This window comes from Saimiri boliviensis, chromosome 8, assembly GCF_048565385.1.
Source record: "Saimiri boliviensis isolate mSaiBol1 chromosome 8, mSaiBol1.pri, whole genome shotgun sequence".
NCBI lineage: Eukaryota > Metazoa > Chordata > Mammalia > Primates > Cebidae > Saimiri > Saimiri boliviensis.
The window spans coordinates 42309148-42330027 of NC_133456.1; the positions used below are offsets into that span (position 1 = coordinate 42309148).

General features: G+C 36.6%; 1 protein-coding gene across 1 annotated transcript in view; it reads left to right on the plus strand.

Annotated features, from left to right (window-relative positions):
* Window positions 1-20880, plus strand: part of MYH15 (myosin heavy chain 15) — a 150872-nt gene that overhangs the window by 69702 nt on the left and 60290 nt on the right. Inside the window, exons 22-25 of the mRNA XM_074404414.1 lie at window positions 10343-10598; window positions 14229-14471; window positions 15771-15947; window positions 18002-18147. Coding sequence (XP_074260515.1) covers window positions 10343-10598; window positions 14229-14471; window positions 15771-15947; window positions 18002-18147 — 822 coding nt within the window. The remainder of the gene's footprint in view (window positions 1-10342; window positions 10599-14228; window positions 14472-15770; window positions 15948-18001; window positions 18148-20880) is intronic.

The window sequence follows — 20880 nt, forward strand, 5'->3', positions numbered from 1 at the left end:
CCATGTTGGCCAGGCTGGTCTTGAATTCCTGACTTCGTGATCCACCCACGTCAGCCCCGCAAAGTGCTGGGATTAAAGGTGTGAGCCACCAGCCTGGCCAAACATTTTTAAATCATGATATAACAAAAAGAGTGCAAAGGGATTTTATTGCCCTATTTAACCAAGTATAAGCATAATTCAGATATTTCTTGCCGTGCTTTCAGGCTTTCCTTTGGGAGGATCTTTGTATTTTGAGAAGTCTGGATCTCTGACAGTGGTGTGACTCACAATTTATATCAGAAGCCGACCTGGAAAGGTTTGCATATATCCCATAGCCAACTCTGAAAGGAAGTATGCTTCAAAGACCAAGGTGTTCTGACTCCTTTATTACCTCCCCTGGGTCAGAAACTGTGGCTCTTGTTGACATGTAATCATAACTTTCTTACTTTATTTCAGGCAGGTTCACTAGGGACATTTATCACCATGCTTGGACATTCTTAGGCATTGATTTTGTCTATTCTTTTTTTTTTTAATTGCATTTTAGGTTTTGGGGTACATGTGAAGAACATGCAAGATTGTTGCATAGGTACACACATGGCAGTGTGATTTGCTGCCTTCCTCCCCATCACCTATATCTGGCATTTCTCCCCATGCTATCTCTCCCCAATTCCCCACCCCTCGTCCCTCCCCTATTTCCCCCCTACAGACCTCAGTGTGTGATGCTCCCCTCTCTGTGTCCATGTGTTCTCATTGTTCAACACCCGCCTATGAGTGAGAACATGTGTCTGATTTTCTGTTCTTGTCAATTTGCTGAGGATGATGGTTTCCAGGTTCATCCATGTCCCTACAAAGGACATGAACTCATCATTTTTGATGGCTGCATAATATTCCATGGTGCATATGTGCCACATTTTCCCTGTCCAGTCTATCATCGATGGGCATTTGGGTTGGTTCCAGGTCTTTGCTGTTGTAAACAGTGCTGCAATGAACATTTGTGTGCATGTGTCCTTATAGTAGAACGATTTATAATCCTTTGGATGTATACCCAGTAATGGGATTGCTGGGTCATATGGAATTTCTATTTCTAGGTCCTTGAGGAATCGCCACACTGTCTTCCGCAATGGTTGAACTAATTTACACTCCCACCAATAGTGTAAAAGTGTTCCTATTTCTCCACATCCTCTCCAGCATCTGTTGTCTCCAGATTTTCTAATGATTGCCATTCTAACTGGCATGAGATGGTATCTCAATGTGGTTTTGATTTGCATTTCTCTAATGACCAGTGATGATGAGCATTTTTTCATATGTTTATCTATTCTTTAATAGAATCATGGAAAGCAAGCTAGGAAAATCTCTAAACAATGGGAGATGAAGATGCTGAAGTGAACCAAGGGATGCTGAAGTTGTATTTACTTTTTCCTTAGCATATGTTATCTTCTGAAGAGAGATCTGCAGATCTCGGTATAACTTGTTTAATTGACAGTTTGTTAATTCTGTTTCTTCCTGAGAGAAAATGCTTATTTTATCGTGATGTTAAAGATATTAGAGAGATGACTGTTCAGGGTCTTCTCTGACTCTCAATGTGGTATGGGGGTCTGGAGATCAGGGAACATGGCTTCTAGGACTAGTTGTGTAAAGTAGGGTAAGATTCTTAATTTCTCCATCGTTTACTTTCTTCATGTCTAAAGTGAAGACTTTATGATCCGTTCTGTCTAAATCGTGACTTTAGAGATTATTCTGAAAGATCTCCAGCAAATAAAAATACAGAAAATATTATAATGCATACTCATGGAGCCATCATGAAAGCATATCAATTATTAACATTATTATTATTACTCTTTTTTTTTTTTGTAGAAACAGGGTCTCCCTATGTTGTCCAGGCTGATCTCAAACTCCTGGCTCAAGAAAACCTCTTGCCTCAGCCTCCCAAAACGCAAAGATGATAGGCATGGGCCATGGCACCCAGCGAACTCTTAACAATTTTTTTTCTGTCATTGCTAACAACATTAAAAAAATAAACATACATAGTTGAAGCCCCCATATAGTTCCGCTGTAATCCAAGTCTTACCTTTGTCTTCTCAGATCCTGACTTTGTGTTTCTCATTCCATGTCTTCTATATAAATCATATAAAAGTATGTTTTTATACCTTTACTTACTTGATATGCAGATATCCTTAAAATGTGACATGATTTTACATGTGCTTAGTCTTCACGTAAATAATATTCTGTATATATTGTCCTGAAGTTTGTCTTTTATATTCAGTATTATTCTTTGGAATGTATCATTGTTAATAAATCTAGGGCTAGATTATTGATTTTAACTACTCTATAGTATTCTGTTAAATGAATATATCATAATTTATCCATTTCCCAGCTTAAGTAAATTTGTTATTTCCTTTTTTCTTTTTTTCTTTTTTGTTTTTTTGCTACCAACTTTTGCAGTGACATTTTTATAAATGTCTTCCCATGCATATTTGTAAGAGTTTCTTGAGGCCATCATTACTCACAATACTCCATTTTCTGGTAACAGTTTGTGGACAGCAGTTGGTCTGAGGCACACATTTTGAGAGGAGTTTCTCTAGAGGATGAATTAATAATAGGTTCTAGGTCAGACACAACTTCAGCTTTGCAAGATGTTGCCAAGTTGGTTTCCAATATACCATACTCTCCACCAGTAATGTGTGAGAGTCCCCCTGTCCCATGTTCTCACCACTTGAGGTATATCAGCCTTTAAAAACTTTTCCCAAATGTCTTCATATTTCTGACTTTGAGGAAAGTTATCATTTCTCTTTGAAGAATGATGTTTTCTGTAGATTTTTTTTTGTAGATGTGACTTATTGTATGAAGGACATTGCTTCTATTTTGTTTTGCTAAGCATTTTTATCAGGAAATGACTTCATCATTTATCTACATCTATTGAAACAATCACCTAGTTTTTCTTAATTAATCTATAAATGTGTGGAAATGTATTAACAGATTTTTTAAAATGTTAGACTTACTTTGCTTGAGAAGTATTTTCATACATTGATGGGTTTGATTGTAATATTACCATGAGATTTTTACATCAATATTCATGAATAAGATTGTCCTGTAATTTTCTTTTCATCTGCTATGTTATCTGAACTTGAATCAAGGTTATCCTACCCTCATAAAACAGTTGAAGAATGTTTAGTCTCTTCAAAACATGAACCAGTTTATAACCGTATATTTGAATCTTTAGTGGGCATGGCCTATAAAATCATCTGGATCTGGTGGTTCTTTTGTGATAGGTTTTATAATTTTGATTCCATTTATTTATTGGTTACATGTCTAATGAGGTATTTTCTTCTTGAATTAGTGCAGGAAAGCTTTATTAAAAAAGAAAATTTACATTCTTGTGAGTTTTTCAATTTGATAGAGTTTTAATTTAATTTAATTTAATTTTTGAGACAGAGTCTCTCTCTATCGCCTAGGCTAGAGAGCAGTGGCATGATACCAGGTCACTGCAACCTCCACCTCCCTGGTTGAAATGATTCTTGTGTCTCAGCCTCTTGAGTAGCTGGGATTACAGGCATGTGCCTCCATACCCAGCTAATTGTTGTATTTTTAGTAGAGATAATGTTTCACCATTCTGGTCAGGCTGCTTTGGAACTCTTGGCCTCAAGTGATCTGCCTGCCTTGGCCTCCTAAAGTGTTGGGATTACAGATGTGAGCCACCACACCTGGCCTTATTATTTTTAAATTTCTACTGTATCTATAATTCTATTCCTAGTGCATAATCCTAAATTATTTATATTTCTAGAGTGTTATCACTCCTAGTATTTTTTTCTTGTGCCTTCTCTCCTTTTTCTGGACCATTCATGCCACATGTTTATTTACTGGATTTAACAAACCACTTAAAATTTTTTTCTAGATCATTAATTTCTGATCTTATTTTTATTCTTTCCTTTCTTCTACTTTCTTTGTGTTTATTCTTCTTCCCTTTTCAACTTTATTCAGTTATAATTGACAAAAGCTGTATGTATTTATGGTGTATATCTGATGTTTTGATAGATGTATGTATTGTGAAATGATTACCATGATCAAGCTAATTATCACCTCACAAAATTATCTGTCATGTGTGTATGTGTGTTTGTGTGTGTGTGTGTGCGTGCATGCCCGCGCACATGTGGTGAGAACACTTAAGAGCTACTCTCTTAGCAGATTTCCAGTATACGATACAGTATTAGTAACATACTGTATATTAGATCCTCAGAACTTACTCATCCTGCATAACTGAAGTGTTATGTCCTTTGAACAACAGCTCCTCATTTTCCCCATGCCCTGGCTTCTGGTAACCACTATTCTACTCTCTATCTCTGTGAGTTTGGCTTTTTTAATATCCCATGTATGAGTGAGATCATGCTGTATTTGTCTTTCTGTGCCTGGCTTATTATACTTAGCATAATGTCCTCCAGGTTAACCCATATTGTCACAAATGACAATGTTTTCTTTTTTAAGGTTGAATAATATTCCATTGTATACAGATGCCACATTTCATTTATTTATTTGTCAATAAATACTTAAGTTGATTCCACATCTTGGCTATTGTGAATAATAGTACAATGAACATGGTAATGCAGATATCTCTTCAAAATAATAATTTCATTAGTATTTTATTAAGCATTTTTCTTCAAACTGTTTTCCATAATGGCTATACCAATTTACATTTCCATCAACAGTGTACAAGGGCTCCATTTTTTCCACATACTTGCCAACACTTATCTTTTGTCTTTATTAGTAGCTATTCTAACAGGTGTAAGGTGATATCTCATTATGGTTTTGATTGGTATTTCCCTGATAATTAGTGATGTTGAACATTTTTTTCATATATCATTGGCCATTTGTAGTCTTTCAAGAAATGTCTATCAGGTTCATTGCTGATTTTTAATGGGGTTATTTGTTTTCATGCTATAGAGTTGAATTCCTTATATATTTTGAATATTACCCCTTTATTGCATGTATAGTTTGCAAATATTTTCTCCCATTTCACAGGTTGTCTTCTCCTTGTTGATTGTTTCCTTTGCTGTGCAAAGTTTGATGTAATCCTATTGCCTATTTTCACTTGTGTTGCCTTTGATTTTGGGGTCACATTTTTAAAAAATTGCCAAAACCAATGTCAAGAAGCTTTTTCTCCAAGTTTTCTTCTGGTAATTTTACAGTTTCAGATCTTACATTTAAGTCTTTAGTTCATTTTGAGCTTCTATTTGTGTATGGTATGAGATGAAGATTCACTTATTCTTCTGCATGTGGATATCTAATTTACTAACACCATTTGTTGAAGAGACTGCCCTTTCCATATTGTGTGTTTCAGCAACTTTATTGAAGGTCAATTGACCGTAATGCATAGATTAATTTCTGGGTTATCTGCCCTGTTCCATTGGTCTGTATGTTTGTTTTTATGCTAATACCATGCTGTTTTGATTGCTATAGCTTTATAGCATATTTTGAAATTAGGTAATATGGTTCTTCCAGCTTTGTTTCTTCTGTTTAGGCTATTTGTGGTCTTTTGTGGTTCCATACAAATTTTAGGAATATTTTCCTAGTTCCGTAAAAAATGCCACTGTACTTTTGAAAGGGGTTGCATTGAATCTGTAGATCACTTTGGGGACTATGAACTTTTAACCAAAAATATCCTGTGTTCTTCCAATTCATGAACACAGGGTATTTTTGCATTTGTTTGTGTCTTCAATTTCTTTCATCAATGTTTTATAGTTTTCAACATGCAGATCTTTTACCTCCTATTTAAGGGTTATTCCCATGTATTTTATTTTATTTTATTTTTTGATGCTATTATAAATTGACTTCTTTTTTGGCTAGTCCATTGTTAGTATGTAGAAATGTTACTAACTTTTTATGTTGATTTTTTTGTCCTGTAACCTTACAAATGTATGAATTCCATTTTTTTGGTAGTCTTTAGGGCTTTCTGTATGAGATAGTTTAAATTATTTGTTTCTGAGTTTAATGGCTTTAGTTTCCTCTTTTTGCTAATTACTCTGGCTAGGACTTTCAGTACTATATTGAAAAAAAGTTTTGAGAGTGGTCATTCTTGTCTTGTTCCTGACCTTGGAAGAAAACCTTTCAGTTTTTCACCATTAAGTATGCTGTTAGCTGTGGGCTTGTCATATATGGCTTTTATTATGTTGAGGTGCCTCTTTTCTATACCTACATTGTTGAAAATTTTTATAATGGATGGATGTTAAATCTTGTCAAATATAGAGATATTTATATCATCTTGATGAATTGACCCATTTGTCATTATGTAATAACTTTCTTTATCTCTTGATACAGTTTTTGACTTATATCTATTTCGTCTGATATAACTATAGCTATCCCTGATCTTTTTCAGTTTCCATTTGCCTGGAATACCTTTTTCCATTTCTTCACTTTTAATCTGTGTATGTTCTCAAAGCTAAAGTATGTCTCTTGTTGGCAGTGTGTAGTTGGGTTTGGTTTTTCTATTCATTCAGCCTCTCTGTCTTTTGATTGGGGAACTTATTTCATTTATATTTAAAGTAAATGTTAATAGATAAGGACTTACTGCCATTTTTAAATTGTTTTCTGACTTTTTAAAATTGTTTCTTTCTGATTTCCTTTGTGATGTGATAATAGTTTGTAATGCTAGGTATTTATTTCTTTCTCTTAATCTTTTGTGTATTTACTAGAAGATTTTTCTTTGTGGTTACCATGAGGCTTACATAAAACATCTTGTAGTTACATGTTTGTCTTAAGCTGACACCTTATTTTAAGCTGGCAATAGTTTAACTTCAACTACATATAAAAACTCTCAACTTTAACTTCTCTTGTCCCCATATTTTATGTTATTTATGTCACTCTTTAATATTTTTAATATTGTGTGTCTATTAATCAGTTATTGCAGTTATAGTAATTTTAAATAATTTTGTACATTAGCTTTTATTTTAAAATAAAGGTGGTTTATGCCCCATTATTACAGTATCATTCTGAATTTGACTATATTCTTTTCAGTGAGTTCTACACTTTTATATATTTTCATGTAATTAGTTAGCCTCCTTTTGTTTCAACTTGAAGAACCCCCTTTAGCATTCCTTGTAAGGCAGGTAGTAATGATAAACTCCCACAGCTTATGTTTGTGTGGCAGTCTTTATCTCTCCATTTCTGAAGGATAGCCTTGCTGGATACAGTATTTCTGATTGGTGGTTCTTGGTTTTATTTTCTTTTAGCACTTTGATTATATCATACCACTGTCTCCTGGTCTGCAAGGTTTTTGGCTAAGAAATCTGTTCATGGTCTCATGAGGGTTTCATTATATGTGACAAGGTGCTTTTGTTTTGCTTCATTCAAAATTCTGTCTTTGACTTTTGAGGGTTTCATTATAATGTGCACTGGTGAAGCTCTCTTTATATTTGATCTACTTGGGTTTCTTTGGGCATGATGAATCTAGATGTTTGTTTTCCTCTCCATATTTAAAAGTTCTTTCTCTGCTCCTTTTTTGACTCATGTAAGGTGTATACCAGTAAGCTTCATGATATCCTATAAATACTGCAGGCATTCTTCACTCTTTTCATTTGTTTTTCCTTTTTGTTCCTCTAAATGAGTAATTTCAAAGACCTGCCCTTGAGCTCACTGATTCTTCCTGTTGATTGCATTTATACTTTACATGGAACTTTTCAATCCAGTCATTGTTTTCTTAAATTCCAGAATTTCTTTGTCATTCTTTTTAATGGTTTTTATTTCCTTGTTGAAATTCCCCTTTTGTTCGTATATTATTTTTCTGACTTTGTCTAGTTTTTTTCTAGTAGTTCACTAAGTTTTTTTTTTTTTTTTTTTAAAGTTCATTGTTTTGAATTCTTTGTCAGCAATTCGTAGATCTCCACTTAGGATTGGTTATTAGAGATTTATTTCATTCTTTTTATTTTGTTCTGTGTTCCTGATTTTTCATGTTTATTGTAGCTTTGCATATGTGTCTGTACATTTGAAGAAACAGCAGCCACCCTCCTCCATATTTATGAACTGGCTTTGACTGGAAAAGACCTTCTCCAGACAACCTGGCTAGACATTGTAGGGCTTTGTTTCTAACTGCTCCAGATGTCCATTTTGATTGTGTATTTGTTTCAGAAAACTGTAATTTATTACTTCTCCAGTGCCTGATTTTGTTACTTTGTAGAGCTCCATTTTTTAAGGAGTGTGTCATATTTTTTTCCCTTTGGTGGCATCATTTTAAAATTATTATTCATGATCCTTGTGGCGTTACATTAGTGTTTGTGCATTTGAAATACTACGTCTTTCAGTTTTTATAGGCTGGCTTCAACAGGAAAAGCTCTTCTTCAGTAAGCTTGGTCAGAGATTCTTGGCTGTTCAGCTGGTAGGGTCCACTGGTGAGTCTTGGGGCATGATGGCCTGGTTGTGTGACTGGATTGCAGACAATGGGCTTAGTTTTTCCCTAGTGGGCTGTTTTCTTCCAGGCCCTTGGTCCTTCACTCAAGAATAGGGGAGAGGACCCCGCCAGGCATAGTGAGTGATTAAGTAAATATTGAACTCCAAAGAGTTTTACAGAAAGTGATTTATTTAGGCAGAGAGAGAGAGAAAAAAAAAAAAGGAGACAGAAATAGAGAGAGAGTGAGTTTCCATGCTGTCATGGAAGGGGGTCCAGTAATGGAGTCTGCCCAGATGATAGAGAAGGGGACTTTTAACCTGGGAGATATTCCCACCCTATTCAAGTTTTCTGTCCTATAAAAGTTCGTTTAAACATCTGCTGGAGTGACTGATCTTTGCTTATCACCCTGCACATGCGAAAGTTAAACAAAGACCTTTAATCTCCGAGATGGAGATGTGGGTGGAGGTATGGTGCTGGGAAGTTCTTGCCTTTGAAACTATGCCCCCTTGTGGACATGGGGAGAGAATACATCCCTTCCGTGGCAGTTTCAGTCCTGGGTCCATGAAGATTATCCTGGAGGCTGTATACACCAGAGCTTGGACCCACATGGGCAGGCCTTGGCGTCTAAGTCTATGGTAGTGGACCTAGTCAGAGTATGTCTGGATCCTAGGGCCATGAGATTTATGTCTTTGGTTAGCATCTACTGGAACACCCTTATTAACTGGGTCCATGGAGACAAGTCTGAAGCCTGGTCTGTGGGGACTGAACTGATTAATGGGATGGTCCTGAAGCCTGGATCATTGGGGTTAGGCTTGCAGTCTGAGGCTGCATGTCTGGCCTGGCACTGGGGCAGGCCTGGAACCTGAGGTTGTAAGGGCCATCCTGGAGTCTGGAGCTGTGGGAGCTTATTCTTTCCTTAATTCACTAGTTTGTTTTTTTTCCAGTGTGTCTAATAACCTGCTTAATTTTTCCACTGAGTATTTGATTTCAATTGTTATTTTTTTAGTTTTAGACATTTTATTTGGTCTTCTTTCAAGTCGGTGTGTCCTTTTATCATATGGTTCATTGTTTCTAAAGTTCTTTCCTTTATACTTTAATAATTTTTAACATAATTATTTGATAGTCTCCAGATAATTAAATTATCTGAAAATCTCGAGGATTTCATCAAACTTTTTATTATATGTGCTCAACTTCATTGATGATCAATTTTTTCTGTATGTGTTTTGTAACTTTGGATTGTAAGCCCTCTTCAGGGGCCCTTATCTAGGAGAATTTCTGGTGCTTGGTTTTAAGATATATTTTTTTCAATGTAATTTTGTATTTTCCTACCCTAAGGATCCAAAAGGTATTTATTATTAGTGTAAAAAAAATCACTGTGCTCATTTCTTGTATACTTCTGTACCATTCAGGCAGTATAATTTAAACCTTAAATACTTCAGTGGTACTGGACCATTAAAAAATCTGAAGTAGGATTTGTCTTCACTCATACCGAATCAGATGTACTTTAATTTGATATCTCTCTTTGCTGGTGGGGTTGTTTTTTCATTCCTCCTTTTATTATGGGCAAGATTCTTTGAAGGTTTCTGCCTTACCTTTTTATTCATGTGAATATGAAAATACAAACTCTTACAATACCAAGACTGGTTCCCTCCTTCCATAAAGACGGCCAAGCTATGCATGTATTCACTTATTGTTCAAGTTTTTCTTGCTTTCTATATGTCTTACTCTCTTTAGCCTCAGCTCTAATTCAAAGAATGTTTGTGGTGGGAACATTTTTAAGATATCTAGTCCATAATATTGGTAACCCCAGATATCCCTTGGAGGGTTTTGTCAGAATCAAATGACAATCTAGATATAAAAGTGCTTTGAAGACTGGTAAGAATGTTTTATGACTCCTAAAAAAGATGTGTTTATTGAGAATCTTAACTTGGGAACTAATTCTCCTATAGTCTAGGCTAACTTGCTTTTCTTTCTTCTCTCTTGATTTAGGGATGCACTTACTTTGATCCAGTGGAACATAAGAGCTTTCATGGCTGTGAAGAACTGGCCCTGGATGAGGCTATTCTTCAAGATCAAGCCTCTTATTAAATCTTCAGAAGTAGGAGAAGAAATAACTAGACTGAAGGAAGAGTCTGCACAATTGCAGAAAGCCTTGGAGAAATCAGAGTTTCAGAAGGAGGAACTGAAAGCAAAGCAAGTCTCCCTCACTCAGGAAAAAAATGACCTGATTCTTCAGCTTCAGGCTGTGAGTAGCCCCACCATTTGTTCTTTAAATCAAGTTTTTAATTAGACTCCCTTGTTAAGCAGGCCGTGTTGATGTGGAAAAAGAAAAATAGATGTGCGTGCTTTACAAATACCAAAGGATTTTATAAAACCAAAGACAATGAAACAAAGAGACACCCTGTTTCACAGTGAAGTGATTTCACTGGCAAGATGTCTTTTAAAAAGGGACAAATTATCAGATGAATTTTTACAATATAATAGCACAGCATGGAGGCCAGAAAGCTCTGGGACTTAATTTAGAGTTTGTATGTAGCCCATGATCCGTTAGCAAATCAGCAGACAGGATTTTGGTAGGTCCCAAGAAAAGTTTGATTGGGATCTTCAGAAATGTTGCATGTGCTTCTAGTCGGGTATCCTGATTTTCCTCTCCCTACTTTCCCTTCCTGGGTCCAGATCAACAAGACCAATGAGGTGAGTTCTTAAAACAGTTCTTAACCTTGGCTTTGTATCAAATTTATTTGTGAAATGTTAAAAATAAAAATAAATATGCCTAGACCCCACTCTCAGATATTTTGATTAAGCAGACTCTGTGTGGGTCCAAATAATCTGTATGGGTGACTCTGATATCCAGTCTGGATTAAGAACCATTGTCTTTAAAAAAGCATCATGTTGGTTCCCTGGTGAGCAACCCTCAGATTATATAATATGTACATTTTAGACTCCAAACCCCTGGTTTGGGCATTCAAGCTTCTGTCTACATTCTGATACTACTATGTCATTACTTACTCTCTTTCATGTTACTCCTCCCTAGCCACCGGGACTCCTGTGATCCCAAAACAGCCCAAAGGGCCAGGAAGAAATTTTAACCACCTTTGTAATGCTTTCCTCTCTACTTAGCACAGTGTTAAGTTGAAAAAATGCTGGGTTCAAATATAATTTTTCTTGTTTTTTTTTTTTTTTAAACAAGAAACAACAGTTTTTCTTATTTTAAAATTTCACCAAAAACAGAGAAAATTTAGTACTTTCAGACTGATGCAAGTTATTCTTTTATTATTATTACTCTTTAATATTTTGGAGCTGTATTATCTGCCAGCATGCCAACAGATTGTATTTTACGTAAGACTTTACATCTGAACCTGCATTTCTGATCATATTTAACATAGCAGTGGTTCTAGAACTTCAATGTATACCAGTGTTACCTGGTATGCTTATTAAAAATACAAAGTCCTGGACCCCATTTCAAAGTGACTGTAAGAACTGTAAGAATCACAATTTGTAAAATATTTTGGCTCAGGGAAGAGGTAACTTTGGTTGAGACCTGGCCTCCCAGTTTCCATCATTCTTCCTATTGATGGAAAATAGCCAGTTTTACCTGGGGTGATGTAGGAGCTAGAAAGGGACCCAACTTGTGTAGGGCATGGTAAGCAAAAGCTTGGGATGCAGGTGAAAGATCATCGCAGGGAGCATGGGAAGCACATGGACGCAAACTCCAGAGCAAACCCAAGAAGGCTGAAATGAGTTCAGATTATAACTGCGATGAAGAAGTTGACAGAACTATCATTATATATTATTGTATATAATATATGATATATATTTTTATATATGATATACAGGTATTGATCGACTTACGACCTATGCAACTTACGACCATTTGACTTTACGACCACAATCGCTAGCCACGACTCCTCCGCGTCTGGCAGCGCAAACGTTGCCCAGCTGGGCATATGACAGTGCGGACCAGCTTCTGGCAGCACTACCATCTATGCCTGCACCATTCCAACTGTACATATAGCCTACTCAGCTTACGACCAAATCGTGTTACGACTGTTCCGCAGTCCCGACCATGGTCGTAAGTCGAGCACTACCTGTATATTATTGTGTCATATATTATATATAATATGTGTATATATCATATATTATGTTATATATGTATATATAACATAATATATGATATCATATATTATATTAGATATGTATATATAATATATGATATCATATATTATATGTATTATATGTATTATACATATATATCATATATCATACATTATATCTAATATATGATATCATATATAATGTATACATTATATCTATTTTATTATTTTAAGAGACAAAGCTAAACACAAAAGAATCCAAAAAAAAAGAAAAAAAGAAATATTTGAAATCCTTCTTTGCTTAGTCAAAATTCCACCAGAACTGAGTGACCCCATTCCAATTAATATTGGTGAGTACGTCAGAGAGTAGCTGCCACTGGGGAAAGACTCTTCCTACGGCCAAGCTGCCACACCGTTGCTCAGCCGGCCCCCAAATCCTGCTGTCATGTTTAATGAAGAGATCAATGATGGTCGATTGGACTTTCCTCTTTGTTCAGTGATGGTGACAGGTCTTGTATACAGGCGGAATGGAATACAGCAAATAACTGTTCTGCTTGTCACCCTGGGGGGAACTAAGATAAAATGTCCCCATTCTTTTCTGTGCATTGGAAGCTTCTCTTATTTGCATTGAACCTTTCTAAATGTCCTGGTACTTTTTTTTATTTAGCCTCTGTTTTGGGGTCTTCAGTGAAGTTGTAGATTTGTTATTCTATAGCTCTCTCCATCTGTGCCTCTTTGAGCCCCGTTTGCTGGGTAGGCAGCCATTCTCCAGCCAGGAGCTACTCAGAGGCCAATAGCCTGGATTTTTACCTCCCCCCAGTCCCTGACTCTTGATCTAATTAGCAGACACAAGTTAAGTGAGGCAAATGGATCATTACTACATTGTCCAACTGGCATATTGTGAAGGATGTATGAGGTCTAGAGACGGAAGATGAAAATGTATGTGAAGTTATAACAAGATCTCCAACAATTAAGAACTTGCTTATGAAGAGGTTTTATTTAGCCTATAAAAAAGATAAATTAGAGGGGTTTACAGTTATGAAACGTGCTCTGTAGCAAAAAGCCCCTGTATTTTTTACTTGACCCATAACACAGGAGCAATGGGTCACCCAGTAAGAGCTGGAGGCGGTGCCTGTGAAAGGATGAAGAGTACTGTATGCTCTTCGTGTAACTTTGTGCTGGCAGAATCATTGAGGCAAAAATTTTAGTTGGAAATAACAGTGAAATCTAGTTAATGACTTGCAAATAACCTTATGAATTCTAAGTTTAGCCAACAAATTTAAAAAACACGTAACTCAGCTCAATTCATTAGAAGAGAGGTATATTAAATAACTACATCCATGCACTTATGATAGCTATAGTGCAATATTCTGAGGGAACTCTGCTTTTTAAAAGATGATTTTATAAGCAGTTATCAACCTCAAACTCTGTGCCCATATGGATGTTTCCAGAAGCTGTGATTTAAGCAGCACACCACTGATTTTTGGAGGCACGCTAGCTCCTTTAGGCCACCAGGATTCTATTAAGTGCTTTAGAAGAGGTAATCTAATCCACTGAATTGGCCTGAGAGATTGAAAGCACCTCCAAACAGAAGCAACTTCTCCACTTCTTAGTGATCAGATCAGGGACCTGGGAATATTATTGCAGCTGTTTAGGAAAGGTAGGTGAAAGAGCTGAACAGAGGGCAGGCAATTATCTCTTTGCTATGTGTTAGCAGCATTTTCGCCTAGCTGATAAATTACTTCCAGCTGTTGGCAACAATTTTCTCCTCATCATGGCAGGAGCAGGAGACACGGGCAAATGTTGAAGAGCAGTGCGAGTCGCTGATTAAATCCAAGATCCAGCTGGAGGCCAGAGTAAAGGAGCTGTCGGAGAGGGTGGAGGAAGAAGAGGAGATAAATTCTGAGCTGACTGCCAGGGGGCGGAAACTTGAAGATGAATGCTCTGAGTTGAAGAAAGAAATCGATGACCTGGAAACAATATTGGCGAAGTCAGAGAAGGAGAAGCGTGCTACAGAGCACAAGGTACTTTTTCCATAATGTTAGTTAAGAAGGCCTAGCAGCCAGAATTCCACTCTCAAATCAGGTTTTGGTATCCGACTTGCTCTATTTAAGTTAATTAAAACAGCGGTCTGCAATTTTATAGCATTGAGAGTCAGAACTGGCACAAAATATAGGGTCTGATAAACTGCTGTCCCGATTCAAATTTCCAATTTGAACTTATGGACCCTTATTTAATCTCCCAAATGAAACATTTTCATTTGTTCCAATCCTATTGCATCTGAACTCTATAATAGAATAAAATGGTTTCATCGGGCCTGTAAGAAACCTTGTTTTTTGGAAGGAGAGTGAGCATGATATGGTTTGCTAAAAGATAATTTGGGGTGTGCCTGAGTCCCCTGCTGTATCATTGATTTAGAGCAGGCGTCCCCAAACTATGGCCCTCGGGCCGCATGCGGCCCCCCGAGGCCATTTAGCCAGCCCCCCCACCCCCGCACTTCAGGAAGGGGCACCTCTTTCATTGGTGGTCAGTGAGAGGAGCACAGTATGTGGCGGCCCTCCAACGGTCTGAGGGACAGTGAACTGGCCCCCTGTGTAAAAAGTTTGGGGACGCCTGATTTAGAGTTTGACCTTGAAGATGTCAGTTAATTCTAGTTAAGGACTTTCGTGTTTTGTTTGTTTGGGCTGAGGGTTTGGTTGAGGGTTAACTCGTGCATCTACGTGTGGATTGAGGACAGTGAGGAGTCCGCATCAAGCCTCAGATAAACACAGTCTCCACAGTGACATTGTAATGTTGGCAGACTATTAAATAGCACTTTTATTTTTATATTCTCTTCCATAAAAAGCACATGGGGCTGATATAGTCAATGTCCGTGTTTGCATATTTTATCAGCTGGAACCTTTCTTTAACTGCCACTTTCTTGGGATACTGAGGCATAACACAATCAGTACATGCCATGACACCTCAAAAGAAAGCGCCCTTGCCTTTAGTGTTGTTACTGATATATAATACTGTGAATTAAATTGGCCATCCAATTTATTTCATATTGAGAATGTTAATGAATAAATAATGTTAATTATTTATCCATATTAATGTTTAAACAGAATACTTCATTTCCTGACCATCACAGCTAACAGATCACTTTTGTGGGAGAAAAGCTAAATTTAGTTTTAGACAATGTTTCAGGAATTTGGCTAAAAGCAGCTCCTGATGACACTGGATACCTCATGGGTTGTTCTGGACTATGAAAGAGAGATGACCCTCAGTGTTATGCCCAGCGTTCCAGCAGAGGCTTTAATGAAGCTGTCTTCTTCTTCCCACAGGTCAAGAACCTGACTGAGGAAGTAGAGTTTCTAAATGAGGATATCAGCAAACTTAACAGAGCAGCCAAGGTTGTGCAGGAGGCCCATCAGCAGACTCTGGATGACCTGCACATGGAGGAGGAGAAGCTCAGCAGCCTGAGCAAAGCGAATCTGAAGCTGGAACAGCAAGTTGATGAGGTCAGTAGCGGCGTATCTGGTTAGTTAGTGATCTGTCTACTACATATACATGTAACTCCAGTTTTTACTTCATTAATTTATCTTGACAGTTTCTGGAAAACTTAGTAGCAGAGTTTGTTTTCCTGGTGATTGAGAATGAAAGTGTTCTTTTTCTTATACACTAAACCCCAACAGTATAAGAGAGGTCTCCACACATAATCTGTTGGTTTTTAAAAGCAACTTTCACTTGATCCTGGGCAATGGGAAACGAACATTAAGATGAATGGTAAAGGGCTGTCACTTTAGGTGACTGGCTTTTCCTCGTATCTCCCACAGACACAGATATGCTGGTACTCTATTCGACACTGGTGTTGAAAAATTAGTTTTAAAGGCCATGTGTGTTTCCAGTGGTGTGCTGAGATTTATTTATTGTTGAAAGATATGTGAACACAAGCTGTGTTCTACCTACACCACTGGAAAATGCTTTTAATATTCTGGAGATGATTCCCATTTTGCCTCTAAATGCCCTGTGAAGTAAAGCTGTTTCACACCAGTCTCAATGTGTGGGTTCATAATTCTTCCTTTTTCCCACCCCAGCTGACACAGTGTATGCATTCATGCTCTCAGTAGTCACCAAAGTGTAGCCTTTAAAAATTGTTGACAAGGGTGTTAGGATTTTTTCCCTCATCTACTGCTTTTTCTTCCTGCCTCTATATAAATTTCTTCTACTACCTATTAGTTGTATTAGATTTCTTCCTACTTCCACTGATTACATATCTCACAAAGCCTCAGCAGAAGGATTTTTTGGCATTTATATGTGTGCGTGTATATGCACATCACACACATGCACACACTTATTCTCTCCTGATGTCTTCGTCCATTCAGGCTGCTGCAATAAAATACCATAAACTGGGTGGCAAACAAATAGCAGTTTGTTTCCTACAGTTCTGGAGGCTGGAAAGTCCGTAAGCAAAGTGCCAGCAGACTTGGTGTCTAGCGAGATCACATTTCCTGGTTTACAGAGGGTGACTTCTCCGTGTGTCCTCACATGGCAGAAGGAACAAGGGAGCTCTACAGGGTCTCTTTTATAAGGACTAATACCATTCATGGGGGCTCCACCCTCAGGACCTCATCACTTCCTAAAGGCCCCACCTCCCAACACCATCACATTGGGGGTTAGGATTTTAAGCATGAATTTGGCAGGGACACAGACTCCAGTGCACAGCACTCGCTGTTCATCTGCTTTCAGATTTTTACATATATCCTTTCCAGAATTTCTCCCCGCCTCCCAATTTGAATTTCATCTCTTTGGTTGGTTACAGAGCATATCTTCCATTGTTAGAAAGTAAACATATCAATAAACAAAAAGCCGTACCGTGGCGGTTACTTAGTTTCCTGGAAAACTAACCTCTATATCATCCTTGGCAATATTAATCCATGCAAAACTGGAATGTTCTGATGGGGAACATTTAGTGAGGAACCAGAATATGGCATGATGTTATGAACTAGAAGAGGGTACCAAGGTGGTGACAAGGCTTGGAAATCATGCCATGGGAGAATGTGTTTGAATGGGCCAGTGATGCCTAGGGGTTCTTCCAAATTATTAAGGATGATCATGCGGAAACTGATTTGCTTGGTGTTGCTCCAGGGAGCAGAGCTTGTACTTGTGGATAGAATTTACAGGGAATATTTTGGCTTCTTATGAAGAAGCACTACCCAGTAAATGGACTTATCCATTCGTGAAATGAGCTGCCATGTGAAGAAGTGAGCTTCCTATCATTGGAAAGCAATCAATCAAGGGCTCACTGGCCATTTCTTGTTGGTTCCTTCCCTAAGACAGAACTTCTGTTCTGTAATTTCTCAAGTTTTCTTTTATCCCTGTGATTTCTGGATTCTTTTGTTAACCTATTGACATATGCAGTATTTATTTGGAAATCTCTATGTTACTGGGGATCATTTATAGAATTTATGCTTGTGTCTTTCTTTTTTTTCCAGAAGGTAAGTGGTTAATGAACACATCTAGTGAAGTATAAACTCTACCTATTGGTTTGGCTAAATAATATCTCCTTTTTCAGCTTGAGGGTGCCCTGGAGCAGGAGAGAAAAGCAAGAATGAACTGTGAAAGGGAGCTGCATAAACTGGAGGGCGATTTAAAGCTGAACCAGGAAAGTCTGGAGAACCTGGAGAGCAGCCAGCGACACCTGGCAGAAGAGCTGAGGAAGTAAGCCACCTTTCTGTTGACATGAGATTCTTGGAGACCTTATATTAGAAGGAACAGCTTTCTCATTTCATTTATCCTTAGCACTCCAGGGCCAGATAGCTCAAGACCCAAGGCAAGGATCACAGGCTTAGGAAATGACTTTTTTTTTCTTTGCTGTGCTTTATTTTATAGTTGTAAAAAGAGAGTAAATGCAATATCTAGAAGGATGTAACTGAGAAAGTATCTGACTAGCAGATGAGAAAGAATAATATAAGGTATATAAGATGTAAATTATTGGGAACCTTCAGCTGTAAGTAAAAAAAATAAAAATGTCTCTCTCCTTTTACTCATGATGAAACGAATGTCATGATATGTAAAAAAAAAAAAAAAAAAAAAAATGGATCCTGATGCGAAGACTGATATACTCTCTGGTTACTAAAATAATATATGTTTGCCAAACATAATTAACATTTATATAGGAATTTTGATCAAATAATTTACTATATAAATATTAAACCTTTAAATCTAAAACAACCCATGAAGAAGATTAAAATTGAGGAAATTTTCCATTCATGTGGATTCCTTATACCCCAAGGAACTCAGAGCAAGATGGCTTTCTCAGTTTAGTTCTCCTACTCAGTGACATGGATTTTCTCACATTCTCCCTTTTCTCATCTTCCTCTATTTAGACTTTTTTTTTTCTTTTAACCATTAGGGATTTTCCATTTACTTAGATTATACCAAATAAGAGAGGAAAACAGTGAGGATGAAGAGTAAGGCAGGCCAGGTTAAAGATCGTAGTGTTTCAGTGGTTGAGGCCCACAGTAAAAGAGGGAAGAGTCCAGTGACCAGCCATGAGTGTCTGACTTTCTTGATGGTATATACAGATGCTATTATATATGCTCTTGGTGAGGCTTAACTCATATTCTGCTAACGAGTTACCGGGCTTACTAGGTGTTTAGAAATGATGAAACAAATGACCTTATGAATGGAATGGAATAATGTAAAGCAATATGATTATAGAATTCCCTTAGCATTCAATTTTGAAGATCCTGTTTCAGTGCAAATTATAACCAGCAAAGTGTAAATGATACTCTATGTTGTGTAGGCCACAGGTAAAGAGTTTTAGCATTTTAGAAATTCATAGTTTTAAAAAGTTGTAACTTAATCATAAAACTTTTTCCCTAGGTAGACCTATGTGTATTTGAAACAAGACATGATAAAGGTGGCATTTCAAATTAGTGATGACAAGATACTTAGTAAATGGTACTGGAATTATTAGCTATTCATTTCCCGAAGTAAGAGACATTCCTACCTCATACAATTTATACACACAAACTTCAGTTGCACTGATGAACTTAATGTCAAAACAAAGCCATAAAACCACTAGAAGATGCAACATCATTCACAATAGCCAATACATAGAAACAATCTAAATATCCTTTGATACATGAATGGATAAAGAAAATGTGGGAGGTGTGTGTGTGTGTGTGTGTGTGTGTGTGTGTGTGTGTGTGTGTATATGTATATACACATATACACAAAAACCTATTGAAATAAATGAATTAAAATTTTAAAAATGAAAGAAACCCCAAACACACATACATACATTCATACAAATATCTGTATACATACAGATATATAATACAAATACACAAACAATGGACTGTTACTCAGCCTTGAAAAGAAACCCTGCCATGTGCAACAACTTGGATGAGTTTGGAGGACATTATACGAAATGAAATAAGCCAATTGCAAAAAGGATAAAGACTACATGATTCCACTGACAGAAGTATCAAAAATAATCAAATTCATAGAAACAAATTCATAGAAAAGTGGTTGTCAAGGGCTGGGAGGAGAGAGAAATAATGGAGAGTTTTTGTTCAATGAGTATAAAGTTGGTTATGCAAGATGATTAAGTTCTAGAGATCTGCTTTTCAACATTGGACCTATAGTTAAGAATACTATATTTTGTTCTTAAAAATTTAAGAGGGTAGAGCTCATGTTAAGTGTTCTTACCACAATTTAAAAAAAATTTTTTTTAAATATAATCAATAAGTCTTAAGAGATTGACAGGTTAAATCTTCTTCAACAAGTCACAAAAAGCCAAAGACAAAAGGAAGATATTGATATATTTGACATCAAAATTTTTAAACATGTGACAAATGCTAACATAAATAGAATGGAAAAAAAGATATAAAGTGAGAGAAAAATTTGTAACAAATATAAAAAATATCAAGAATCAAAGGAAAATCTCTAATTAGATGAACAACCTAATAGAAAAATGGTCAAAGGACACAAACAGTTCTTTTGATTTATTTGTAATTTAAAAATACAAATAGCCGACAGGATATAGTCATTACTAGTAATTGAGAGCATTCAAAAAGAAAAATGAAATATTATTCTATTGTCTAAGAAAACTTTGGGAGTATATTATTAAGAATAAATGTACAGAAACAGTGATCCCACAGTATTAGTGGAGATTAAAAGAGAGGGCTATCATGTTTTTTAGCACTTACATTACCCAACAATTTCCTGCTCAGTATCCACTCTAGAGAAACATGTATACAAGGGGCATGATTATGAACAGTGTGATTTGTAAAAGCAAAATATTAAGGAAGCCTAAGTGCTTATTAATTGGAAAATTCACAAACTAAGGAATGTCTAAATCTTAAAATGCCATGTCATAGTTAATTTTTAAATGCAGTACTCTGTGTAGGCCTGAGTAGGAAAAATAATGGATTAATAATATAT